The 27,665-nt window shown below is 35.5% G+C and overlaps 3 protein-coding genes and 1 non-coding gene across 6 annotated transcripts in view; 2 read left to right on the forward strand and 2 right to left on the reverse strand.

Moving 5' to 3' along the window:
* Positions 1–5,107, forward strand: part of LOC109825168 — a 14,688-nt gene extending 9,581 nt beyond the window's left edge. The window contains exons 7-10 of one of the 2 annotated variants that reach the window (XM_020391930.1): positions 2,879–3,039; positions 3,117–3,246; positions 4,036–4,694; positions 4,791–5,107. In XM_020391930.1, the coding sequence (XP_020247519.1) occupies positions 2,879–3,039; positions 3,117–3,246; positions 4,036–4,694; positions 4,791–5,058 (1,218 nt within the window). In that variant the 3' untranslated portion in view covers positions 5,059–5,107. Of the gene's footprint in view, positions 1–2,878; positions 3,040–3,116; positions 3,247–4,035 lie in introns of both variants that reach the window. The other variant, XM_020391929.1, reaches the window with a different exon arrangement.
* Positions 7,810–19,409, forward strand: LOC109825809. Of its 2 annotated transcripts, XM_020392709.1 has the most exons (16): positions 7,810–8,003; positions 10,416–10,510; positions 10,797–10,910; positions 14,311–14,415; positions 14,505–14,576; positions 16,237–16,349; positions 16,436–16,567; positions 16,653–16,721; positions 16,985–17,072; positions 17,173–17,244; positions 17,348–17,448; positions 17,901–18,018; positions 18,098–18,157; positions 18,262–18,372; positions 19,017–19,133; positions 19,217–19,409. In XM_020392709.1, the coding sequence occupies exons 1-15, from the start codon at positions 7,880–7,882 to the stop codon at positions 19,122–19,124; spliced, it is 1,482 nt and encodes a 493-aa protein (XP_020248298.1). In that variant the 5' UTR covers positions 7,810–7,879; the 3' UTR covers positions 19,125–19,133; positions 19,217–19,409. The 2 variants fall into 2 exon arrangements, with proteins under 2 accessions (XP_020248298.1, XP_020248299.1); XM_020392710.1 differs by lacking the exons at positions 14,311–14,415; positions 14,505–14,576.
* Positions 21,187–21,267, reverse strand: TRNAL-AAG. The gene has a single exon. It is a non-coding gene; the product is annotated as a tRNA-Leu (tRNA).
* On the reverse strand, positions 21,375–25,784 carry LOC109826236 (carbonyl reductase [NADPH] 1-like). Its single transcript, XM_020393248.1, has 4 exons — positions 25,638–25,784; positions 25,300–25,561; positions 22,919–23,113; positions 21,375–21,963 (listed from the first exon to the last, which is right to left on the reverse strand). The coding sequence occupies exons 1-4, from the start codon at positions 25,733–25,735 to the stop codon at positions 21,568–21,570; spliced, it is 951 nt and encodes a 316-aa protein (XP_020248837.1). The 5' UTR covers positions 25,736–25,784; the 3' UTR covers positions 21,375–21,567.

Here is a 27,665-nt window from a genome sequence, read left to right on the forward strand (position 1 = left end):
ACAACCTGCAAAAACCTTATGTTCTTTTGTCTTTAAAACATGCATAAAGCATTCCTGGCCTGGACCTCCAGTTTCACAGGATTATGACGTACTGTGGTGCAGTCTGACTTTGATTGTACTTGTGGTGCAGTCTGACTTTGATTGTACTTTAAGGCTTGTTGTCAATTTAAAGGTGGAAAAGGGTCAGGCTGTGGTCAGTCCAATCTACGGTTGGGTCTGCATTGATGGCACTGAAAGCCTGGGGTTAGGCTCAGGATGTATGCTCTATTTTTATTTGTTTTTATTGTCTCCTAGTCGATGCTTATACAATTACTACATATATTTGTGTCCTTGGATTGAATTTTAGTAGTTTGCTTTCTGCTCGGACTTCTATCTTTATGAAGGTCATTCGAAGTTCAAACAGTGGAAATGATTTTATTTGTGCACCTTCAAGCCTTAAGTAATGCCAGGAAGTTTTACGTGCTGATCCAGCCCATTTTCTGTTTGACCTGAAAACTGGGCCTAAGACTGGAAGCATTACTTAGTATCCCGGAGTAGATAAGAGCTGGCCTTATCACTGGAATTCCCATGCCAGTTTCAAACAAATTGCTAGATCTGAAAATGATCATTGTTCAATCTAAAGCCATTGTTCTGTGACTCAAAACATTATGGAATTGATACTCAGCTCACTATTTAAAAGGCTCCAGATATTGTCCAAATTCTGTCTGATTGTTCCTATCTCAAACTTGAGTCATGCCATATTTTGTGGAACATCAGACTTAGCAACTCTATTAAAAAACTACGTTTCCTTACCAAAAAAAAAAAACTTTTTCAAGGAAAACAATCTTCATGCACATAACTTCATTTAAGACACCAGACAGGTAACAAAAGAAAAACACATACTTATACCTTAAGCATAGCATTTCCGATGTCCTTTCACATACTTTATTTTTCAGTTATATTTGAGGTTATTTTACATATTATATCTTTTGGTTATTTTTAAATTTTCATTTATTTAATTTTTAGTGGTACTTATTTGTTAACCATGTGCATATGTGATGGCATTCAAACCTCTTTTACTGGCATCTACGTAAAAAGTGACTGTGGACATCTATTTACCTATTATTTACCAGTGCGTTCTTATTTTTATGATACTTCCTTTTGATATGTTTTTAGTTCATATTTCAAATCTTATGCATTATTTCATGACTATTTTGAGTAGTCTTGAAACATTTCTTATAGAATAAAACTTGTTTCACCTCAGTGGTGATCGGTTCCCTTCCCTGATCTCAGTGAGGCAAGGAACCCACAACGAAGTATGTTCCCATTGTCATAACTCAAGATTAGCAGAGAAATAGTAGAATGATGGGCCAAATTTTGATCATAGTAGCTCTAGACTTCACATGAAGTTATATATTAGAATGATGGCCCTTAAAATGGGCTACAAATAGTTTTGCTTTTTTCTCTGCAGATTTGTACTTTATTCTAAACACTGATGTCTTGATCACCTGTGCCGTGCCAACTTGCATCAATGTGCAAGATCCTTCCATTCTTTTGTTAATTTTTGCTTAACTAGTTCAACAATCATTTGTGAGATGATTTATCTTTCCTTTTATGTTGAAAAGAAATCCATTTAAATTAAATTGGCGTCTTAGTTTATAGAGACCTATATTATTATATTTCTCTCTTTTCTTGGTATGTGTGATGAATAGCACTATCTGAAACTATCTATATATTGACCGGAGTTGTTGAAATGAAATAGTTGTTTCAATACTAACCTGATCGCTTTTGTTTTTCTAATTCTGTTTTCTGTATCTTGGCATTTGACAAACATTTGCATTATCTATCTTCTCATCGCCTTTTCCAAATTGTAACTTCATTTTTATTTACATTTGCATGGTTAATTATTCCATATAGCTTTATCTTGATCACTTTTCCCGATTCTACAGTCTTCTTAACCACTTCAGTTCTCTTGCTTTACTTCACAGATTTTGTGTTTGAGCTGTTTGTCTTAGGTGCTTGGGATTTCTTTACCGCCTGATATTGACTGCACACTATCTATGTTTTAAGTCCTAATTTAAAATCTTACAAATTTTTGCATTGCCCTCAGAATCTGAGGCATTTTTTATGTTATGAATTTAATACATGAAAGGCATGAAAGGTGAGAAATACTTTGGTTCAGCTGTGATCTGACATTAATTTCAATGTATTGCCATCATTATAAGCATCCATAGGCTGGTACGTTTTATTGATATATTTTTGAGAAACTAACAAGCATCTGCTCATGCTTAATTATGCTCCCTAACCACTTTTTATCTACTAACACTATCCCAATTTGGCCAGTATGGCGCCAATTAAAAACTAATTTTTTCATCGATAAGATATCACATTTGTAAATGTTAATCTTGGTTTTAGACTTTTAGTACAATGAGTTTCACTTAGTCTAATGCAGTGATTGAACCTTAAATTGCTACTGGTATTATTAGTATGGTACTGATATGGTTACAAAGATTTTGATTGCCTCAATCAGCTGCAGCAGCATAAAATGTGGTGTCTATATAGGTAAGCTCACGGAGGATTGATGATGTCTCACCCTGCAAAGAGCAACTTATGATTATGTTTCTTAGTGCCTGCCTGCAATTCTGATGAATGATCCCTCATAGAACCATATACAACATGAATGCATGAATTCTGTCTGTAGATTTTTTTTTTCGCTGCAACACCATGCATCTTAGGCAATAAACAGGTTTACTTTCGTATTGAGACAAGCTTTTTGTATCTTTGCTCTTTACTACTATGAAACTTAAACAGGTTTACTTTCGTATTGAGACAAGCTTTTTGTATCTTTGCTGTTTACTACTCTGAAACTTTATTCATCCTTTGTCTTTAAACATTTCAGATAAGTAAGACGCAACGTGAGGCGATAAAAAATCTAAAACATTCTGGTGATGGAATTCACTCAAAGTCCCTCAGTCGTGTCCTTGGTGATATCAACAGCTTTCATGTGCATCCATACGAAGCACTTTTAGGGGAGGAAAAGAAGAGGTTACATGAGCATTGGTTAGTATTGATTTTCTTCCTATTGATTAGATCTTGTTAACTTCGTTATTTAATATTTATTAGTACTCCAAGTGCAGGTTGCAAGTAGTTACTAGAGATATGCCTGTGGCATTTGAGGAACGTAAAGAAAAGAAACTGCAAAGGGAACAGCTAATGAAATGCTTGGAGCAAGAGCTTATTGAAAAAAGAGCAGCGATAACTGATGAGGTTTGTTTATGCTTCCATCTAAAATTGAAGGTCACCATCATGCGGAACTTGGTATATATTTTCTTATGGCATGATGTTGGTCTGATTCAAAATGTTTTTGACTGAAATATGTTCTTATCATTCTTGTTCACCATTGAGGTGTGGTTTATGTGTAGCATTACTTAAGGGTGAACTTTCACAAAACCCCCCAAAACTTTGGGCCTTTCCCGCAAACACCTGCCTGAGCTTTTGTTTATTCCACTAAAACCCAAAAACTTTTTTCCACAAAATCTTGGGATTACTCTCATGTGAGTCTTAACACTTGATGATGATCTCACAGTCAGTCTTGGGCATGTGAAAAGGCCTTCAGCATGACGATGACTCACATGGAAAGGCAGAATAAGTTGGGGAATGAATAAACATGAATCAAAACATCTTTGATGATGTTTAAACCTAGGTCCTTTTGAAACTTGCTGCTATTGTACAATTTAGACGGCCAACTTTTGCAAAAGTTTAAGTTGATGGGCTATAGAACACCAACTAGTATCAACAATCTAACATTTGAAGATCGTTTAGAATTTCTACAAGGTTTAATGCTGGCAAATATGGAGGCTTTGTCTTTTAATTATAACTTGAGCTATTTTTTTCCTTAGTCTTTCCACAGGATGACTCCCAATTTTACTCTTAACAGAACTATTTAGCTAGCCTTTTCTATGTTCTTCCTCATGGTTTTAGCTATTTTCTTGTGTTTTACCATTCTTTTCCCATTCTCCATAGTCAATTACTGAACCTTTTCTATGCTTCTATCAGGCTGAGACAGACAAGCAAGAGATCTCAGCTGAAGAAGAGACAGAAAATGGTGAATCTGATGCAGATAAAGATATACTTGCTGAAGAAAATGTCGTCTCTGCTTCTACTAACTCCGACCATGGTCATAAGACTCATAACTTAGAGCGCATTCCCTCTCTCAACAGCCATCAAGAACTGAGCCCTGTGGCTTTAGAAAACGAAGCAGCTGGCGAAGATGTACTAATCCTCGAAAATGATTCTTCAGTAATCTCACGGTTCAATGAGAAAGAAAATAATGCGGAGGTTCTTCTTGAGACAGAGACAATATCCTCACCAGTTAAAGAGCTGTGGCAAACTGTTGAGCCTATTGAGGAAAACCAAGCTCCCCTTATCGACTTAGAAAGAAATAATGAGCATGAAGCTGGAGTATCCAATTCCCCCTTGTTTCCTTTGTATGCTAACCTAAACCAAGATCATTTTCTTCCATCATTTACAAAGGTCCCTGAGATTTTGTCACCGTATCCTAATGAGCAAATAAACCAATTAAAACAATCAGAGATGCAGTTATTGATGGCAAACCAAGGTTTTCCTCGACAATTTCAGGAGCAACAGAATATAATTGAGCAGAATAATGCCAGAGATCATCAGATGACGAACAAGAGTATCTATATCAATGGAAGGTATCCAAATCAAGAACTCAATTGGCTTCCAGATAACCACCAGTTTCAAAATAATTATTGGTCATCTAGTGCTAATTCTGATGGGAGTCTATTCAGTGTTTTAAATGCTTGCAGAAATATACCATCGCAATCTCAGTATAATACCGTGAATCCTCAGCAATCGGTTGAGGCAAGGAATTTTGGTCCCAATAATGAAATTTACGGTTATGTACCTCATCAGTTCAAGAGTTCGAGTAGCCATGAAGCTGCTGCTACTAGTGCTTCAACATTGAATGTTCCTTGGATGAATTATCAGCAACAGCAGAATTCTGGTTTGCAAGATTCTATTGGGAAGCCATTTGTTAGAAGATCTTGGAACCAATAACAAATGCGTGGTCTTTTATGATTTTATGGTTTTGAAAATATTGGGCTAATTTTATAGTTTTGAATGGTTATGATTTGTATATAAATAGTTAGGATGTGTACATATTTTGGGAGGAAAAGGGGGATTGGGATGCATAAAGATCTGTGTTACTTTTAACTTCACAGGTGATTTTGGTAGGGGAAGTTTGGGATTTTTGTGTTTCTCATGTTGAGGGGGTAATATTTGTTGTTTGGGGGCTCTGCGTCCCTTGCACAATAAAAAGCTTTTAGCCTGTGACCTATTTTATAAGTTTCTTGCCAAGTTTCCTGCAAAAATATGCTGTGGGTGTTGCAATTATTGAAAATTTCTCTCTTGTTTTGGTTGTCTATGTTATTTCTGGATGATATATTTCTTTTGTTCTCTCTGGACGTGCAAGAGGTTATAATTTGGCTAATGTTCAGAAACCCTTTAACTTACAAATACGATAGCCCCTTTAAAGTATCAGCGATAGTGATCCCACAATCCGCTTTATAGTTCCAAGGATTATCTACACCCCCCCTCCCCCTCCCCGCTTCATCTCTCCCTCTTAAGACTTTCAGATTTTAGCTGACATCTTGGTAAATGTCAGAAAACGCCCTCTTAAACTTTGCAAAATTAGTAAGCCCCCTATTAGAATATTTTATTTGGTTTATCCCAAATTCTCGCTGTTAGCAGGTTATGCAGAGATTATACCCCCCCCCCCCTCCCTCTTTAACTTTCAGATTTTACAAAAAAACCCCTTCTTGGAGCTTCAGATTTTTACCAGAAAGCCCCTAATTAGGGTGGTTTTGATAATCTAAGGTGGGTCGGTGGTGGTGGTGGGAGGGGGGCCGGGAGGCGGCATAGTGAGAAAAGAGAATATATCCACTTAGTCTCTATATACTAAGTTTTTTGCTTGTTAATGTTCCTCCCATTATAATACTATCAACATAATCAGAGAGTAATATACCTAGCACCTGTGATAATTTTTTCTTGTTTTCTTTAGGTTATCACTTCAGTACAAATGTACAGTTTATCAGGATTCCTTCCATAAACTTGTATTCACCAAATATTTTTTGTTTGGAAATTAGAAAATCAGTCAGTAATTAGTTTGAAACAAAATGGTTAAAGAACTTGGAAACGAGAGAGGACAACTAGCACTTATTTTGTGTTTTTATTTATTAAAAAAGAGAAAGAAGAAAACTAGGACTTTCACTCCCAAGAACAAAAATATTAGTCTCAAGGCAAACTAGGTTATTAAAAAACGAAAATTATAGAGTCTCACTAGGGGCACACCCTCAACCACACTCCTAACCACACCCTCACACTCTCTATAGTACTAATGGGTCATGCATGATAATGCATGGCCCACTAGCACTATAGAGAGTGTTGGGGTGTGGTTGAAAGTGTGGTTGAGGGTGTGCTCCTATCATTATTTAAAGGGCAACCCCGATAGATACAAAAAGTTTTTTTACCCACATGTTGGTCCCTTAATTCATTTGTACTTATTAGTCCACCAAATCAACGAAAATATTATTCAGTCCCCTCAAAGCCTAAAAATTATTTCAATTTGTCTCCACGATAAGCTATTGTTTCCATTGCGAAGAATATACCATTAAACTTAAGTCACTTAACTATTTGACATGATCTCACCTTCAACCCTTCCAACAACTCCAAAAAAAAGTCCTTTTTAAGTCCAAAAAACACATCATAAACAGAAAATTAGCAAAATAACTTATTCTTAATAAGTTATGAGTGTTGCTACGGGGACCTAAAATATGGGACCAATGGAGGGGACAGGTGAGGTGTCCCCTCCCTATTGCATAATGAGTTGGCATGGCCAACTCATTATGCAAAAGAGAGGAGACACATCACCTGTCCCTTTCCTTGGTCCCATATTTTGGGTTCTTAAATCATTTTCCATAAGTTACAGGCTCATACTTGCCCTCTCAACTTTTAGTTTTGTCTCTTCTTACCTCAACAATATTTTACGCTCCTACATGCTTTCTAAACTATTAAATATGTTGTTTGTTTACCCTCATCCCTCTGAACTATAACTTTTCTCTCATAAACTCATTTAAGCAACCCAGAAAGTAATGAACAAAGAAGCAGGTGATATCTAAGTAATGAATTTGCTAGTTCTGGAGGTAAGTGAGGATGAAATTTAATAATTTAGGAGCAATGTGAGACAAAAAAAAGTTATCCGGGGGCCAAATAGGAAGCAAAATTTAATAGCGAAAGAGGCGTGTAGGGGCTAAAAATAATTCTGAGGATAAGAAGGGACAAACCAAATACTTTGAGGGGCAAAATAGGGTTTGAAGCCTTCTAAGGGGCTGTTTGGATAGGTTTTTTTGGGTGGTAAAAGAGGAGAAAGCTGTCAAAAATGTTAGCTTTTTGACAACTTTGCTCTAAAATCACCTTTTTAAGGGATGATTTTGGGAGAAAGCTGTCAAAAAGCTGATATATTTGGCAGCTTTCCCCACTTTTACCACCAAAAAAAAAAGGAACCAAACAGCCCCTAAATGATTTGTGAGAGAAACGGCGGTTTTACTTATTTGAGGAGCTAAATTAAAAAATATGAAAGACTAAGGGAGCAACATGTAAAAAGTTCACACAAAAACTAATGAACAGAAAAGGTGTCAGTGCTCACGTTCGTTCCGCTCCCTCTCTCCCCTCTCAAAAACGATCTCTCTCTTTTTCTCCTCCCATTTTATAAATTACTACCCATTAAAACCCTAATTTAAATCCCCCCCTTCAATTTCTCTCTCTCTCTCTCTCTCTCTCTCTCTCTCTTCTCTCTCTCTCTCTCTCTCTCTCTAAAGCCATGGCCATCGAAGCAGCAGGTGGAAAGAAGAAGGAGAAGAACAAAGATGTGATAAGGCTCGAGAGAGAATCGGTGATCCCAATTCTAAAGCCCAAGCTCATCATGAAATTGGCCTACCTCATTGGTAAGCATTCTATTAGATTATCACAATTTAAATTTTTTGATGTTTTTACCATTAATTCTCCGTGATTTGAAATGGGTTCCTCTCAAAATCCCTTTTCCCCCTTTTTTTATGGCAATTAACAATGGTTCTTCATTTGACATTAGCTAGTCCTTTTTTGATTAGAATCAGTGTGAACTGAGTATGGCAAAAAGTATGTTGGTCAAAAAGTAGTTTGTATAAGAATGTCGAATGAGAAACACCAACAGAAAATGTATTGTTTAATCTTAGAGGAGATTTTAGCCTCACGTAGTGAATGTACTAATGTGATCAAAGGGAATTTGAGTGTGTTATAGTTTGCCTCAAATACTCAAATCCATATTGCTTTGGGAGTTCCTTTTCACTTGGTTTGTTTTGATCAAGAGTCCTACTAACATTAGACTTTGCACAACCAATCATATTAGAGGTTTATTTCTACTTGGACTCTTGTTGGGTTTTAGGACATGTTGAATTCTATTCCTATTAGAATTCTTATTCCTTAGACAGCAAGGAGTTGGGATCTTCAAGGCTATATAAGAATAGTCTTTCAAGCCAATAATCATCATCAATCTTCAGAACATCAATCAAGAAGAGAGAGTTCTTTTGTGAAGCCTATTTGATATTCTTCTCTTTTGTTCCTTTTATTTAGTTGAGAGTTGTATTAGGCTTTTGGGGTGTTATTTAGGATTGAGAGATTGAGAGATTCCACTTTGTATTCCTCACAATTAGTAAAACTTTTCTCCTCCTTCACCTGTGGACGTAGGCTACAAGCCGAACAACGTATATCTTTGTGTTCGTGTGTTCTTGATGTTTTTCGTGCTCTCGTGTGATTGATATTAGCTTATCATGGGGAATTTGTCATAACAGAGTGAGGTTTGTTTATGCCTGACATTTACATATCAAACTTGTCAGCTAAAATCAGTCAAAAGAGAATGTGGGGGCAAGCACATTTTTCGACTAATATTTGTTCATTGAGGATTCTCAATGCCATTCACACGACATGATTTATCGGTATTATTGTTAAATGTTGGGAGTTTTGGGTCAGAATTATCGGTGAATGGATCATACCAGTTCAATCATAATCTCCTGACTTTGATTTTTTTTTCTTTTCAAAATTTCTTCAAATATAGTTCTTTCAAATAAACTTTTGGTACTGTAAGCTTTATATGTCATTGCATATTAGTCGTTATTTAGGTAATATTGGCATCTATTAGTTGTAATTATCCTTTGGGATGGTTTGATCATGTGCAAACACATTCCGTTAAGTGCACCAACTAGGAGACGTGATATGTTATAATTAATGGAGAAAAGATGTTAGAATACACATAAGACAACTTGGTTGGAAACAATTAAGAAGGATATGATGGTAATTAACTCAATGGAGGGGGAGAACCCTCAACAGAATTGTTGGAAGAATAGGATTCATGTAGCCAACTCTAAATATTTGGGATAAAGACTTATTGTTGTATTAGTTGTCGTTAGCCAATATCAATGACAATCGATTCAGTTGGCTAGGATTGACATGTTTCAAATCTGATACTATTATGTATAAGCTTTGGCTGATACTTCACACCTAGATAAATATAGTTCAGATATACGTGCACACATTTGTATGCTCTTGCATACAAGATTCAAACATGTATTTAAATCTTTTACACACATTTTTTGTGAATATGTGAAGTCTTTCCTTTTCCACTTACTATAGAATAGTTAAACACTTTCTGTTCCTTATCCTAAAAAGTTTCTAAACTTATCATAATTTTATACAAAATCAACGTTTTTGACAGTCTTTTCCTCTAGACTTTGATATTAAAAAAAATTAAGTAAAGACCCAAACATGTAACACTATTGAATAAGTGTTTGAGAAATGTAGAACTGGTACCTAAGAAGTTTTGGAACTGTCCTAATTTAAAGAACATATTAATGTAACAAACACATTCGAGAAGAGTATAACATGCAGCTGGCAAATGACCTAGAAGTCTTCATAACTGACATAAGTGCGGGTTCATGATAGAAGTAATAGAATCAGTCTTTATCTAATTTTGAGGCGAAGTTTCAGAAAATCACAATGTGAGAAATATTCTTTTTTTCTTTTCATAATATGGCCAAAGGCATAAACATCTGCATGGCCAAAGACATGTCCTTTTTATTTTCTTCTCTGACTACTGGAAGACAAATTCTTGAAAAAAGAAGCAAAAAGAATTCTCAATTAAGCTTACACATACGATGCATATTAATATTAATATGTTATCTTGCAGAGTTTCCATTTTAGCTTTCTTAAGTAAAATTTCTTATTTGACACTTAAGTATTTTAATTCCCTAGCTAAATTCTGGGAGTTACTTCCCCTTTTCTTTTAAGTGCATTAAATTTGTAACCCTTGTGACTTTCATCTGCAGAGCATGATTCTGACAGGACTGAGTTTCTCAAGCTCTGCAAGAGAATAGAGTATACTATCCGCGCATGGTATCTTCTTCAGTTTGAGGATCTAATGGTACTGTACTGTTGTTCTTCTTTCGATGAACATCTCATGTTAATGAATACATGAAGCTACTGGATATTTATTAAGTTAAATATACATGCATCATTTCAAGCATATTTGCTCGCACACATGCAAGCAGGTATGTGTACACATGTACACATATAGGCTATCATACTCATGTTGTGCGCACACTTCTGTATATTGCATGTATAGCTATGAAGTGAGCTATCTATTTAGACTGAATCTTCATACTGTTGGATTCTTGTTCTTTCCGGTTGACTAGATAATGTGTTTGCAGCAATTGTACTCCCTGTTTGATCCTGCTCATGGTGGTCAGAGATTAGAACAGCAGAAACTTTCTCCCGATGAGATTGATGTTCTTGAACAAAATTTTCTAACATATTTTTTCCAGGTCAGTGCTTTCCCTTTGTAGAAAAGCATGGAGTTAACTGCTTAACTTTTTTGCTGTATATGATTAGTTTCATGGTGCTATGCTGTTTGAATGCCGATAGTCATTAGCGGTGCTTGCATCCAAAGGAAAATCGGTTATGAAGTTAAAATTCACTAGTATCTTAAGGCATTGTGGTGACTGTTTAAAGTCTAGCCCCTTTGGCCCATTAGTAAATTATACGCTGGTCAGATACAAGTACACCACTATGTGCCTTGACTCATTTATGATTCCTTGTTGATTTAGACTTGTATTTGGAGGTAATATGAGAAACCTATCAATGCATGTGGATTCTTTAGGTATATTGGATAATTCATGCATAAAACTGTCCGCACTGTTATAAATAGCGGTAAATAGCCCCACAATAGCGGTGCTAATAGCGTTAACGGTCCCTTCTCGTGACGCTATCGCCCGCTACATTGTCGCGCAATAACGTCGACATATTGCGGAATATGTCTGTTCACAAAAGCGACCAATAGTGTGTCATAACGGTAAATAGCAAGCGATTGCATTCGAAATTTGCTTTTTGACTGCTATTTAAAAGCGGTTTGATGCTTATTATTTTAAAATTAAACTTAACCCTTGACCATTGCATTCCACAATCTCCTGTGATTTTCAGCATACTCTCGCCACCTCTCATAGCCTCTGGCACCTACCTTGATACTTCCTCTCACCTCCTTCACCTTGACTCCTCTTAGGACAGTCCTATCACCACTAAGCTCTTCTCTCGAAGACGACGAATTGTTTACTCCTCCAGTCATCTTCGGTATTACGTGATGGTTACATGTCTATTTCATGTTTAGGATCTCGTTAAATCATCCAATATGTACTTTTAGATTTCTTAGATTTTTCTTTAATTTTTTTTAGTATTTATACATATCTAAATTAGACCGCTATTTGACTTTGCGTTTTTTACCGCTATTTTGCCGCAATAGCCCGAAATAGCCTTAGCAATGCCTCACCGCTACGCGACGCTATCCGCTATCGAACCTTGACTGACCGTAATAAATAAGTTAAATATGCATCATGGCTTATTATTCATGTTTCTTAAGTGGATATCATGATAACATTGCTTTCTTGTTTAAATTTCATTATAGTTATAATGAAACTATTTCATTTTATTCAAATAAAAGAAAGTGAGTTGTATTAAATGTATCCAGGAAGAAATAAAGGATCCTACGAATGAGTTGCCCATTCTTCAGTTATCATAAGCATCTCTCACATCTCTAGCAGACAAGTGATTCTTTTTTACTTTTATTATTTGTGGAAGATATGACTGAATATCAGGCATGCCATGATATCTGAGTGGAACACGCTTTATTGATCATTAGACTTTGAGTTAAAGCTCTACTAACACGGGAATAATTCTTTAAATTTTCCTTGGGTAGTGAACAAGTTAGACAAAAAAAAAACATGTTTGGTATATAGAACTGCATTCATCTTTAAGGTACAGTAATACTTTGCAGAGTCTGAGTCAACAGGGGAACTTCCAATAGATAAAGTTATCTGCTAGGGATGCCAATTCATCCATAAGGATTCCAATTTAAGTATTCTTGAAAATATATTAGCTTTTCAAGTGCCCGAAAAAGGATCATGTGGACTCAATATTGCATGATTGCAGAAAGTTGTTTGTCGCTCTAAGTACCAGTTTTTCAAGCTTTTATAAGGATGAGAATGCTCAATTTAGAGAGATTTCACTTACTGATCTAAGTGGAGCAACTTTTTTTTCAATGTCATAGTTTGATTTGTAGGCAATCTTTGCTGTTTTTGTTCAGTGCTTTTTCACTACCCCTTTTGTGAGACACCTTGTTTGGGCCTTCTTGTCCTAAATAATACTTCTCATTATGAGTTGTTCAAAGTAAAATTATGAGTTTGTATCAGTGATAAAACATTGGTTCCTTTGAGAGGATCTTCACAGATTCTCTCTTGACTTTGGGGACACATCTCAACTACTCCAAGTTGAGTCCATGAAATGGACATGAGATGCAATTCCATTTGTCCGAAGCATCATGTTTTAGGATGTGGGCTGGCTGTAATAAATAGAGTTCATGAGAAATAAAGAACACTTAAAGCCTGGAGAAGAACAAAGAAGGAAAGGATGGAAAACTAGGGGAAAACAAAGGAAGGAAACAAGGTTAGCCCTTTTACAGACTTAACAGAAGATATGGCCTATGAAAGCGGTGAAAGGAAAAATGAATCATACATCCAACTTGAAAGATTTGTGATAAAGGCTTTTCCCTTTTCATGTTGTTCTTTGCAGATTACCTTATAGACAATGTTAAGCTATTAACCAGTTCTTGGCCATTTTGTTTCTATCTGCTGCTGTATGTTATAGACGAACTCTCAATTTGTAGCGGCATTGTTACTTTTTTGACTTAGTCTAACAAGGTAGAGATTCAAAGTAGTCCTAATATATTACACATATCTTTTCATTTTAAAGTCATTGTGACCAATTTATGAAAAACTTGTATTACTATTGAACCAATTATTACATCTCCTTTAATTAAAACATTGCTTTGGCTACACAACACGTGTGAACGTGCACACACGGGCACATACACAACTCATGTGCGCGTACATGCATGGCCTCTTATACTCATATTCATGCGATTGAGTAACACTTCTATGCGACCCTAGGTTACCCAGGCACGTCATCTGGGCTCATGTGTCTATGTCTGACATTTCCTGTATCCTAAAATATATACGTACATGTATCTAGATGTGTACTCAATTATATAATGCAGGTTTTAGTTTAAACACTCGTGATACACCTCTTGGAAGTATATCTTACACTTCACCTCGGCAACTCATTGGACTCGGGTCATATTTGTTTCAGCCCATAGGTATTGTTCGGGTATCTAGTTCGAAAATGAGTAGTTTTTCAATTTATAATCTACTCAATAAAAGAAACATATAAATGTTATAGGGGTTTTAGTTCTCATAATATGAGAAAATGAAAAAAACTATCAATCTCATATAAATTATTAATTTCAATTTGCCGTGTCCTGTATCCACACTCGTATCTCTGTCTACACTTGCACCTGTACCTGTGCAACATTGATGCAACCAAAATTCATAGCATCCTGTTATTATATTATGCTAAATAATGAGAAATAACTTTTTTCCTTGAAGGATGTTTGATTATGCCCCTGTAGAAATCCTTATAGAAAAACAACTACTGCATCCAATAGTACATTTTTTTATCAGAATAAAACAAAGAATAGTGTCATATGCAAACATTTCGTCGTGTAAACTGTTCTCTCTTTGAACAACTTCAGAAACCCATTCGAGGCCAAGTAATTTCATTTGCTGTTATGAAGTTAAGTAGGTAAAAATTTTACATTTCACTTCACACTTGAAGCAGGTAATGGAAAAAAGCAATTTCAAAATTGTCACCGATGAGGAGATTGATGTTGCACAGTCAGGGCAGTATCTATTGAATCTTCCTATTAAAGTGGATGAATCTAAGGTCTGGTACAAGAAACCACACTTGCATTCATCATGTATCATAAACTGCACAATTTCTGAACTTTTGCCTAAACTTTTTGAGGTATACAGCTTGACAAAATGCTTTTGGCAAAGTATTTTAAAGAGCATCCGCATGAAAATCTTCCACAATTTTCAGATAAGGTACATATCGATTTAAACACAGATCTGGTAATACTGATAGTGCCATTTTAAAGTGAAAGTCTGTGAATTCAGTAGCTTAATTTTCTTAGTTAGAAATGTTTATTAATATTTCTAAGAACTGTTTTCTCTTATCTCCAACTCTGTGCATCATTTTCAGGGTCACATTATGTTTTCCTTCATAGCTCGGTATAAAAGTATTCAGAAAGAAAGACTGTACTTTGAATCGTCTTCAGTACGGAAAATTTATCCTTCATGTTCGACTAATTTTCTAGAACACTGTTAGATTAATCATGTACCCTAAAAGACAAGTTTCTAAAGGTCATGTTAAGCATGATGAACTATAAAATTGGAAGGAAGTGATTATTTCCTCCTTACATTATGTAGCGTCGTTGTAATTTCAGTGAGATGTAGCTTGGGACGTTATGCGAACCAAACTGCTATATGCATCACACAGGTGCCAGGTCTTATCAATATCATGTGGGACTGGTGTTGGGCCTGTTGGCTTATTCATGGCATAATTGATGATAGTTCAATCATATATCACTTACAAGATTTAGCTCACCTTTTCTTTTTATTCAAAGCGATTTAAGAAGAAGACTAATTCATATTGAAACTTTCTGTTTCTTTGTGATAGCTTGATTTTTCTCTTATTTTCTGTTTCTTTATAATAGCTTGATTTTTTCTCTCACAGTTTCCTTTACCAATTTTTCCCAAAATAAATAAATAAATCCATTGTTCTTTCTTTTATACACACACATAACAAACCACTCTGAATTTAGTTTGTTATGGAGGCAAAGGATGCAATTCACAGAACTACATGGATTGGAGTGTATTGCTATTGACTGTGAAGCGTGTATACCGAGAAAGATCAGTTGAGTGAAGGGTGCAGAAGAAGATGGAAACAGACAATTGTCATAAAGTACTAGTAGTAGTGATAAGCATTAAAGCCTTGTGGTTTGGAGAGAGACGTTGAAAGTAGCAGAAATGTGCATTTAGGAGCAAGATACTAAAATCCACTTACTGTCCCTGAGACAGTATGTCTGTGTCGCTTGTAATACAGAACTTGCCTCAGCGAACTGTGTTAATTAGGAAATTTACTAATGTAGTACATTTAAGTAGGGAATAAACGACGATGTGCAATATATTTTAGAACAAAAGAAGTTGTAACACGCCTCTACTTAGACTATATTTATAGTGCATCCTTTGTCCAGTTTTCCTTCTACATTAAAGTGTAACACCTAAAATAACTCTGTGTGGAGGAACTGATTGCCCTTTAGTTTTGTCATGTTTTCATATTATAGTTCACTGAGATGCCTATAAAGCCAAATCACACTATAGAAGATTGCTTTGATCCTGCCTCAACTTTTTTGTTAACATACATATATATGTGTGCGTGCGTGTGTGTGTATAGTCTTGTCTTCCAATATAGTTCATATTTGTCCTATTTCTTAAGTTTATACGTGAAAATCACAAGCAACTACCATTCAAGTTTACAAAAGAAGGGAGCAACTTGTGTTGTTTATTAATATGCTGGATTTGAGCATTTGGAAATGCAAGTTTCCTTCTTTCTTAGTTATTCTGGGTGTATTTGCAAGAGTTTTGCTATAGTTTCTTTGTTGTTGTATCTTACTGAAAGCGTTTACTTTCTCTTTTGCAAAAGTATGTGATATTCCGTCGTGGAATTGGAATTGACCGTACCACCGATTACTTTTTCATGGAAAAGTTAGATGTTCTCATATCTCATCTCTGGGCATCATTCCTGAGAGTCACCAAGTAAACTCTAGATCCAATTTAACTATGATGGAACTCATTTTTCTCTTAAAATATATTCTGAATTTGGAACTCAATGGTGTATATAGGCTCCGGAGGTTTTTTGCCAAAAAAACGATGACAAAACCCTCTAATGATCCAAAGAAGACCGATGAACCAAGTACAGACACAGAAGAAGACATGTATGTTGAGCGCATTCGACTTGAAAACATGGATCTAAGGTTCAAGCACATCCTCATTTTGGTTCTTTGCAACTTTTGACTGGTCAGATTTTTACATGCTCTTAGTTTGCCCTGGTCGTGACAGCTTGAAGAATCTACTTGGCCAGATAACAATTCAAGAACCTAGCTTTGATAGGATGATTGTTGTTTACAGGTAGAATCTTTTTTTCCTTCTTCTTTTCCTCCGCACAATTTTTTTTTCATTATACTGTGAACTATGGTTTTTCCAAGATCTGGTTTGTATTAAATAACTTAAACTAGTACTTCTGATTCTGATATTCTGCATGAAGTATAATCCTCGAAATAGAATTGAACTTTTTATACCTACAAAGTTAGGAAAATGCAGAATATTTAATATAATTGCATATTTTTTGGATCTTATCATGATGGCTGATGTTTTATTTGGTAAATTAATAGGCGGGCGAGTACAAAATCTAAAACAGAGAGAGGAATCTATGTGAAGCATTTTAAGAATATCCCTATGGCTGACATGGAGTTAGTTTTGGTAAGTATTTCAAATTTCTTACAGAGGTGCAGGTTCCTTGATGTATTCTTTCAGAACTATTGGCCTCCAAACTGTTTGATGTATTGCATTTTAATTGTAGCCTGAGAAGAAAAATCCGAGTTTGACGCCTATGGACTGGGTCAAATTCCTGGTTTCTGTTGTACTTGGGCTCGTAAGTTTACCAGATTAGTTAGTATTTTACTTTGTCTAACTTTGTTTATTGACTGTATCTTTCTTTATCGATTGCTCTTCATCTGAGCTCTTACTGTTTTCAGGTAACTCTTGTTACTTCACTTGAAATGCCTAAAGCTGATTTCTGGGTTGTTTTTGCAATCCTTTCTGGTCTGATTGGTTATTGTGCTAAGATCTACTTCTCGTAAGTACTTCTCAATTGTCATATGGATGATTTGTATCTAGACCTTAGTGTTATCTTCTTGACAAAAAACTCTATACCTCCTTTCTTTTCCAGTGATCTTTTTAATGCTCGAGTTACTATTGTCTATTAGCAGTAATTTGTCTTGATAATGGAGATCTTTTGATAGTGTTACTTACGACTGTATAATTTTGACTTTTACAACAGATTGCATTCGAAGCTGACATCTAACAGATATATTGTAACAGAAATAATTGCTTATTTGTTATTGTGTTCTCTTATTCTGGAAGTGCAAATTTGAGGCAGCCAACATTACTCTAGCTTTGAAACTTGTGAATAAATTTATGTGGTCAACCTTTGGTCCCTTGACGTCTTTATTCCTCTTGCATTTCTTTGGTGTTTTATCCCTGAAATAATATAAATGCTTTACTCAAGTATCTATCTTTGTCGTTAAGATTTCAGGCAAACATGGAAGCTTATCAAAACTTGATCACACAATCAATGTATAATAAACAGCTGGATAGTGGAAGAGGAACACTTTTACATTTATGTGATGATGTGATTCAACAGGAAGTAAGAACGACAAATGATGACTTCTAAATTATACATATATAAAATTTTGAGATAAATATCTAATAGTTTTAAGGTGCAGGTCAAAGAGGTGATAATTTCCTACTTTATATTGATGGAGCAGGGGAAGGTCACAATACAAGTAGGGCTTAAATGATGTCTTTATTAATCCTTCTCCTTCTTTATTCTTCATCAGCAGGCTAAACTTAAACTTAATTCAATAACGTATTCTGTATGATTACTCAGGATCTTGACCTTCAATGCGAAGAACTTATTCTAGAGGAGTTTGGTGAGAGATGCAACTTTGAGGTGCTTGATGCTGTTCAAAAGTTAGAAAGGCTCGGCATTGTGTCCCGAGTGAGCTCTCCATGCACATCACATTTATAGAAAATCTAGAATGCCCTCACACTTGAAAAAATCAACGGAAATGCCCTCACACTTTGAAAAATAAATAGAAATGTCTTGACACTTGGAAAAGTCCACAAAAAAAGGTTTTTTTTGCGTGGGGGGTTGGGGGGGCTTTGACATCACAATTCGACAACACTGCTTCCCCCATATTCTATGTCATGCATGCATCATGTGCATCAGAATACTAGTTTTCTAAAAAGAAAATATCACGTATTAATGATATCAGAGGTTTCCTATATGCACCTATGCATTATTGCTGCTGTTTGTCAATAAAATTCTTAAAATATGATCGCTGTGAAAGTGATACAACATTTTCCTTTCTACTCTTTATTTTGATACTTTTCTTGTGACAATAAGCAGGAGTGGATTCAAATAATGATTTAGGACATATAGAAAAGAGAAAAAAATTATAGCAAAAGATTTCAACTTTTCGATCCATTCATTTTTCTTCAAAGGGAAAAGAATTCCAATGTCATGTTCACCGTATCACAGGAAGCATTTCTTTGTCTAATTTCACATAAGTATTGATGTTAGCATGTGTGATATCCTCTATTCCACAATTGATGAAATGAAATATCTACTTGTATGCCCAGGACTCTATCGGTAGAATTTCATGCATACCTTTGAAGAGAGCTAATGAGATCATTGGACCAACGACTGAAGAACTGGTGATTAAAGCCAAACAAAACCCTGCTCCTTAATCATTTAAGGTAAATCTTATGCTTAAATTTCACATTTTTGCGACAATTGATTTTAACGAAGACCGAGATTTTAGCCCTGTACCATTTTCCAGTTGTCTGAGGAGGGAGCATCATATCCATGAAACCGAGCATTTTTGTACGGATTCTCAGAGCAATTTTTTCGTTCTTTAATTCATAAATTGTTACATTAAAACATCTGATAAAGCATTTGAGTGTTAATTTGAAATTGTTGGATGTTTATGTCTCAATGCAAGCCATGGTCTGTACTGCTGGTTTCCATGATTCCATTAGTAGTTTACCAGAATAAGCTAATAGTCACTGTATATTGCTTCTGAGAACATAAGTTTATTAGATTTAGCCCAATTGACAGAATGATGGTACTGCTTGTAATTGTTTCTTCTTCTTTTTTTTTTTACAAACAAGATGATGATCATAGTCTAATATTTTTCACTCCTACGCTTTTATGTAATGTATATATATAAATCAGGACTTAACCACGGATGCTATAGTTTTATCCTAGTATCCTAGTAGTTGATGTTTTCTANNNNGGATATTAGCAGTTGATGAACTTCAAAATTTTGACAACTAGAGCTAATTAATAATATGCTTGGCTTGATGATCAAAATTCAATAAAAAATTACAAGGGCGAAGCCAGGTTCCGAAGATAGATAGCGCACAATTCGTACTCTTTTTTTTTTTTTGGTCATGATAAAAAGACAAAACACTTGACAGATAAAGTAGTCATGCTATTTGACATTTTTCAGATCAAACCATATCATATCATACTCTTTATAAAAGTAAAGTGTGAGTTTGGAAAAAACATTCCGTGGACAAAAATAACATTGATCATTCTTGATATGTTATCCTAACCATTATAAACCTCAATAATGAAAAATTACGGTAAAAATATTTAAATATATAGTAATTTTAGATAAAAGATAAAGAATTTATAAGAGTTAGTTTTTATCTTTATATGTAATAATTTTGGTAATTAGTAAAGAGATAAATACTTGCTATCTAATCCTAATATCTTTAAATTATGAGATAAGTATTGATAATAAGAAGTTAGTTTTTATCTTTAAATTTAAATATCTATAATAATTAGTAAAGAAATGAAAAATTATTCTCCTATCCTAATATTTATAAATTACAGCATCGTGATAATATAAGGATTTGATAATTAGGAATCGTTTTTAATCTTTAAATATCATTGTCTATAATAATTAGTAAAGAGACAAAAAGTTTGCAAATATTAAAGGTTTGAGGGGTACGCGTGTAAAAACCCAACTTCAAATTTTTAATTTAGCCCAACTTATTTTTTATTGGAAAAAATAACTTTTGTTGTGAGTATACATGTATTGGACTTTAAATTGAACGAAATCCCCATCACGGGCCAACATTTGAAATTTTTCAAAAATCACTCTAGAAGTTTAGAAAATTGTAAAGAGCGCCCTAAGAATTAAAAAAAATAAAATCATCTGGATTTTTGCAGTTCTTTAATTTTCAATCCAATGTTTGAAAGTTTTGAAATTTTCAGCGTATATTTGTAATTTTTTGAATTTCTAGGGTGTTTTTTAGAACTTTTGAAACATTTTAGAGTGCTTTTTTTTAGTTTTCAAGATATGTCAAGCAATGATGAAGATACTAAGAGGGAGTGATTCTTCATAGGCCACAGTTATATAAGCGTGCACATCAATCATTCTAGTAAGTAGTTTACCTATGCAAAGATATTTGTAATTTTTTGAATTTCTCGGGTGTTTTCTAGAACTTTTGAAACGTTTTAGGGTGTTTTTTTTAGTTTTTTAGATATAACGAGCAATGATGAAGATATTTCAAGAGGAAGTGATTCTTCATAGGCACATCAAATATTCTAGGAAGTAGTTTACATATGCACAAAGTTTTAAATTGCCTATATAGTGCATCCCAACCAGTAAGAATAAGATGAAGGGTGAAAAGATAAAAGTATTGCTAGATTTATTTGCACGTGGTAACAATAAGATGAAGGGTGAAAAGGTAAAGTACTGCTAGATTTAGATCAACAAAAAAAGATAATAAGTTATTATGTTGAGAGTGGGATTTGAACCCACGCCCTTTCGGACCAGAACCTTAATCTGGCGCCTTAGACCAACTCGGCCATCTCAACAGCTTTGTTTACGGAGGTGAAGTTTTATATATAATTTTTGAAGCAATTGGCCTTGTTAGCGATCATCCACCAGGAGCACCACCCAAAACAAGCCTGGGAAATTTCGATTCATTGGAGATTAACTTCCTGGTTATTATCATGCAACCATGTTCTTACATCCTGGGAATTTAACATAAACTTAATAATAATAAGAAGAAGAATCCCCACAAGGCAAAATGTTAACATAGATGACCCAAAGGAGAACTTAAATCGCTGCGGTAACTCTGTACTTTCTCCGGTGCTTTAGCTGAACCTCTCGGCTCAAAAACTTATCTCGCGTCTCTCTGCAAAAAATTTCCCAGTGACAGGTTCATCAGGCAGAAGCACAGCCCAAACACCGGTATCAGCACCTTCTTCAGGTGTCATATTGCCCTCCCAATTGGTCATGGCAGTCTTCACCCAGCCTGGGCAATAACAATTCATGTATATCTTTTGGCCTTCTGGTCTCTCTGAAAGAATTCTGGCCATTAGCCGTGTATACGCATTTACTGCTAGCTTCGAAAGGGAGTAATCGGTGAATACTTGGGGCCATTCGTTTAATGGGCCGGTTCCTTGTTTAACTTGCTCGAGAAATTTTGTAATCATGCCATCGATCAGTTCTTCAGAGAGGCAGTCGTCTCTAGAGAGCTGGTCTCTTAAGGATGCATCTCCTAATCTCTGTCATCATGCAACTTAACTGAATTACCAAGTACGAAACCTTAAATTATAACCATGTGATACGCAACAAAAAAAAAAACTTTTGTTCAACATTGCTACTTGGTTAATTGTTTTAGAAATGAATGTTGTAACACCCTATGGAATAAAAAGAGGACTTCAAAAAGAAGGAAAAATAGCTGAAGAGGACAATAGAGGAATGACACCTGAAAGCAAGAAAATATAAGGCTTTTTTAGTTCAAGCTCATTCTTGTTAGGCTGTTTCATGTTTGAGCTTGATTGTGGAAAACAAGTTTGCTATTTTATTTTAAAACCAGTTAATTATTTACGGTTCTTAATTCAAACAACTTGTTTGATTGAAACTTGAAAGCATGTAGTTCATTATTAGACAATTGAAGTTTCTATGCAGTGATTGATGTCATAATAAAAATACCTGATTCTTGTCTCCTTCATTAACTTCGAATAAAACAAGCTATGATATCATATTACCAACATGGTTAATCATGTGTACTTTCTTATTGCATAGTAAATTTTTTTTATCCATCTTGTTATAACCAGTCTTGCTGCGATGGATTCAATTTGCTGCATCATTTTCGTTATTGACATCTAAAATCATGCACTTTACTAGTACGGGGAGGCTATTTAATTCTAGCACAATAAAGTAGGGTTATGTGAAATTTCTTTATTTTCAGATTATATATGTGGACTCTAGACATACCTCTGACAAGAAGAGAAAAAGCTAATTATTAGTGCATTTTATGTGTTAGCAACAAAGCAAGAGTATACCATGCAAGAAGCTTATTGTAGAATAACTTAATGTTGTGGTTATAAAAAGTGGGAGGAGAAAATATTTTCTCCTTTAAAAAAGAATAATTCTCCTCATTGTTGGTGCACTCATAGAAATCAACTTTAGCATGATAAGCATGCAGAGAAGAATAAATTGTTTATGCAGACTTACATTACGTCTTCCATTGATTCTGCCCAGTCTTGAGGTCACGTTTAGAATACGAGCACCATAAGGAGAAGGTTTCATTACTGGGATCATGGTTTCAATCATCCGTTTTGTGCCAAAATAGTTTATGGCCATAACCTTCTCAGCAAGCTCAACTGAGTTATTCGAACCGATGTTATAATTGACACCAGCGTTATTTACCTGGAGCAAAGGCAAATCTGAGACAATGAGAGGAGTGAGAAAGTGAGAAACAGTCCACCCTGAAGAAATTAGAGAAGCATCTTACAGGTCCTTAGAAAGAGTTGAACTGCATGGTGCTCTACTAAAGTCATTTTCCAGATTAAATCGTACAGTTTAAAACATATAGAAACTATAATACCAAACATTATACCCATTAAACACAAAAAAGCACCAAATCTCTAAATACAATGATCATTTTCATGGTTTAGCACATAAGAAATATATGACTAAGCATCGTTTCATAGACCAAGTAAAAACCCAAGTAATGAAATGAAAGAAGAAACAATATGCATGATACAATTGGTTTGTAATCCTCCCCTCTTATTACTTTCTTTAACTCATCTTTCTTCAAGCATGTCTTGCACTACTATATCACACAACTATTTTTAAGGAAACAAGGGCCTTATCCAAGTTATTGATGGAAATGAAAACACTAAAAGTACAAAGTCATGTTTGGAGGGGTAGAGGACTACGTCATGAGCTATACGGGGTCATTGTGGGCTTTGGTAACATATAACGAGACCGTTAGAAATCAATAAGCCATTTTAATGTTTGCCATTAAATGCCACTTTCCATTATAAATCTTCTTAATCCTCTCCTTCAAGTCAACCATAAAATCACCATTATAGAACAATTCCATTCACTTCAAAGATCATCTCGGATATTGGATGTCCTTCAATCATGCAAGAAATCCGTAATAGCGACTACTCAAAAGAAAACTGACATGCTAAGTCTACTTCTTCCCTCAATAACTTCTTACACAAACTTCCCTAAAATGTCCTAACATCCAAAAGATTCAAAATTTATAAAAGATTCAACTTCCTAGTAATATGGTCGGAAAAAAAACACATTATTACAAGCAATCAGCTCTATACCACTCAAAAATTTTAAAAGAATCTTAACTTTTTGCAGTAAAACTAAATAAAACAAAAAAGTTTTTTTTACATATACCCCTCGATCAGCCATATTTTCAAATTTACCCGCTAAATGGACAAATTTTCAAAACCGACCCTTTTGAGTTTTTATTTGTAAAAAACGACCGGTTTTTAAAATATTTGTAAAAACCGACCTGTTTTCAGCCCAGCCGCTAAAAACAGGTCGGTTTCTGTAAATAATTTTCCGAAACTTCACGGGAGTTGAACTCCCGTGAAGATTTACAGACTTTTAAACTTCACGGGAGTTCAACTCCAGTGAAGTTTAATTTCCTAAAAAACTTCACGGGAGTTGAACTCCCGTGAAGTTTGATTAACTGGGAAAAAAGGTAGCATCGCCTCAAGAAATTCACCTTCTTCACTCGAAAGCATCTCCCGTGTAGAATCATCGTCAATTTCTTCTTTTTTTACCTCAACCACATTATCTGCACCGTCAATTGCTTTACCCAAGAACGCACCGGCTCTTTGGACATCATCTCCAACATTTTCTTCAATAGTAATCGAATCGGCTTCTTCCGCTTTTGCCTCAGTCTCGACCTCATGTTGATCTTGCTGCTTCAAGGCCCTTTGGAATCATTAGAGACTCCTCTAGAACCCTAACTTCAGCTATCCCCTTGGAATCATTAGAGACTCCTCTAGAACCCTAACTTCAGCTATCTCCTCTTGCTTCAAGGCCCCTTGGAATCATTAGAGACTCCTCTTGCTCAACAAGGCCCCTTGGAAGAGCTTGCCGATGAGAGAGACGAGGAGGACGGAGAGGATCACAGTGAAGAGGAGCTCCTGATAGAACTCCATGGCGATGAGAGAGCTTGCCGATGGAGATCACATTTCACTTCGAGAGCTCAGTGTTCCTAATTAATCAAACTTCACGGGAGTTCAATTCCCGTGAAGTTTTTTAACAAATTAAACTTCACGGGAGTTCAACTCCCGTAAAGTTTAAAAATCTGCTAAACTTCACGGGAGTTCAACTCCCGTGAAGTTTCGGAAAATTATTTACAGAAACCGACCTGTTTTCAGCGCCTGAGCTGAAAACAGGTCGGTTTTTACAAATATTTTGAAAACCGGTCGTTTTTTGCAAATAAAAACTCAAAAGGGTCGGTTTTGAAAATTTGTCCCCTGCTAAATCTAGATATTTGCTAATTTAACAAAACAAACTATCTCACATTCATGTCACAATGCCACTCCAAAGATTCAAACAAAAAACAAAAAACTTACCAAAACATCAACTCCTCCAAATTTATCAACAACCCACTTCACAAAATCCTCCACCGATCCAAAATCCTCAATATCAAGCCGATGCCAATCCACATTCCTCGCCCCCTCTCCTCTAATCTCCTCCGCCGCTCGTCGGCATCGATCGGCATCCCTCGCCGCGATCACAACAAACAAGCCATGGCCCGCGAGCTGCCGGGCGATCTCGAAACCGATTCCTCTGCTGGAACCGGTTACCACTGCGACTGTACCTGAGGACCACCATCTACAGAGAATTGGAGTCAGAAAAGGGAACGAGATGAGTTAGGGTCTAGGGTTTCGACGGGGTTTTTTTTCCTCACCTCTGATGAGAGGGGATCGGTTGCTTTCGGAGCTCGGATATTTGCTGGAGGCGATTCTGGCGTCGCTCTTTGGCTAGTTGCTTGCCTCTTTTGCCCATTTTGGGTGAGGATTTTTTTAGGGTTTGTGTTTGGCGCGGGGGATTTTGGAGATTTACGAGTCTTTTCAATAATTTTCTGTTTTTCATGAATTTTATTTAATAAGCCTATATTTTTAATTAAATGAAATTTCGTGTCATTTTTAATAAAATAGTGTGTGTATATACTTCTAATAAGTGAAGTAAATATGTTCTATCAGAACGTCCTATAAATAGGTGGTCACGTTATGGACAAATTTTTGAAAACACACAATTTTTAAATTTATATAGCAAAATCGACCCTTTTTAAAAAAAATTAGCAAAACCGATCCTTTTCAGATGAAAAGGGTCGGTTTTGCCGAGGAAGTGTTTTTCGAACTGTAGCAGTCCCGTGCATTTCAAAACTATCTGCAGAGTGCAGTTCGAAAAGAAAACGAAATGCACGGGACTGCTAGTCTCATGCAGTTCGAAAAACGAAATGCACGGGACTGCTGGTCCCGTGCAGTTCGAAAAACTCTTCCGCAACAAAACCGACCCTTTTCATCTGAAAATGGTCGGTTTTGCTGTTTTTTTCAAAAAGGGTCAATTTTACTATATAAATTTGAAAATTGGGTGTTTTCAAAAAATTGTCCTCAAATTATTTATGGGTGGTTAGAAGTTTAAATTTCAGAATCAAAGCTTTTCTATTCACGGGTGGTTCTGATAGAGTAATGATTCTATGCAGAACGTCATATATATATAATATATATATATATTATATATATATATATATATATGAGAGAGAGAGAGAGAGACAAGATACTATCAACTTAAGTTGATTTTCCACCAAAGTTTCTAAGCCACACATATATTAATATAAAAACCTTTTTATATAATACATGGATCCTAGGCAATATGAGTGGTTAAAAACTTTGGTGGACACACTATTTGCTATCCATTAAGTTGATAGGAGTTTTCACCTCTATATATATATATATATATATATATATATATATATATATATATATATATATATATATATATATATATATAGAGCAAGATCCTATCAACTTAAGTGGATAGGGAATAGTTGTCCACCAAACTTTCTATCCACACAAATATATATATAAAAAGTCACTTCATATCATGCAAGGATCCCCCAATATCTAATGGTTAAGAAGTTTGGTGGATGTCAACTTAAGTTGACACAAGTTTTCTTCTATATATATATATATATGTGGTTAGAAGTTTAAATTTCAGAATCACGGTTTTTCTACTCACCGGTGGTTCTGATAGAATCCCTATTGTTTGATAAATATCCAAAATATTGCACTTAATACTCATCGAAAAATGGCAGGCAGATAAAAATTTGAGCTTCCGAGGTATAATGTATTAGTCTAGGTCCACCCAACACTAATACTCAAGGCGTGACATCGTGTGCTTATTTGGCATATTGTTTAAATCAGGCTCGCCAACCGCAATTTCTTGACAAGACGGCTGACATTCAGACGCCTCATTATTATCCTATACTCTACCAATGCTATCGCTAGAAAGCGATTGTCATGAAGCACATCATCATGCGCGGTCGTATTTAAACTAACCCCGCCCCCCCGCCCCCCTCCCCTTCAAATCCTAATTGATAGACTGGCTGCCTTCCGGCTTGAAAATATTGTAAAACACTTGCCGTAGTAATATACTTGGACCGACTCTCAACTCTATATGAGTACGCGAGCTCACGTTACCTTTAAAAAAAAAAAAACACACACACACATGAAGTCCTTAGGTTATATTGTCATTATCTATAAATAAAATCGCCATCTGAATGTTGAAGGGTTGTGGTCGGAACCAACCCCGACCCCCCCTGATGCATATGCTCATCGTCGCACACAGACCAATCGTCGGGGATCTAGAACCGGGTCCGAATGTTGAAGGGTTGTGATCGGAACCAACCCCGATCCTCCTAACGTATATGCTC

This window comes from Asparagus officinalis, chromosome 10, assembly GCF_001876935.1.
Source record: "Asparagus officinalis chromosome 10, Aspof.V1, whole genome shotgun sequence".
In the NCBI taxonomy this organism is placed as follows: Eukaryota; Viridiplantae; Streptophyta; class Magnoliopsida; order Asparagales; family Asparagaceae; genus Asparagus; species Asparagus officinalis.

Excerpts from the sequence above, each read along its gene's own strand:
- LOC109826236 (XM_020393248.1), bottom strand. The coding sequence starts at position 25,735 with ATGGGCAAAAGAGGCAAGCAACTAGCCAAAGAGCGACGCCAGAATCGC. Across the intron at positions 25,562-25,637 it reads CCGATCCCCTCTCATCAGAG|ATGGTGGTCCTCAGGTACAG; the intron begins GTGAGGAAAAAA and ends AATTCTCTGTAG. Across the intron at positions 23,114-25,299 it reads TTGGAGGAGTTGATGTTTTG|GTAAATAACGCTGGTGTCAA; the intron begins GTAAGTTTTTTG and ends CCTTTGCTCCAG.
- LOC109825809 (XM_020392709.1), top strand. The coding sequence starts at position 7,880 with ATGGCCATCGAAGCAGCAGGTGGAAAGAAGAAGGAGAAGAACAAAGAT. Across the intron at positions 18,019-18,097 it reads ATGATGTGATTCAACAGGAA|GTCAAAGAGGTGATAATTTC; the intron begins GTAAGAACGACA and ends TTTAAGGTGCAG. Across the intron at positions 18,158-18,261 it reads AGGGGAAGGTCACAATACAA|GATCTTGACCTTCAATGCGA; the intron begins GTAGGGCTTAAA and ends ATGATTACTCAG.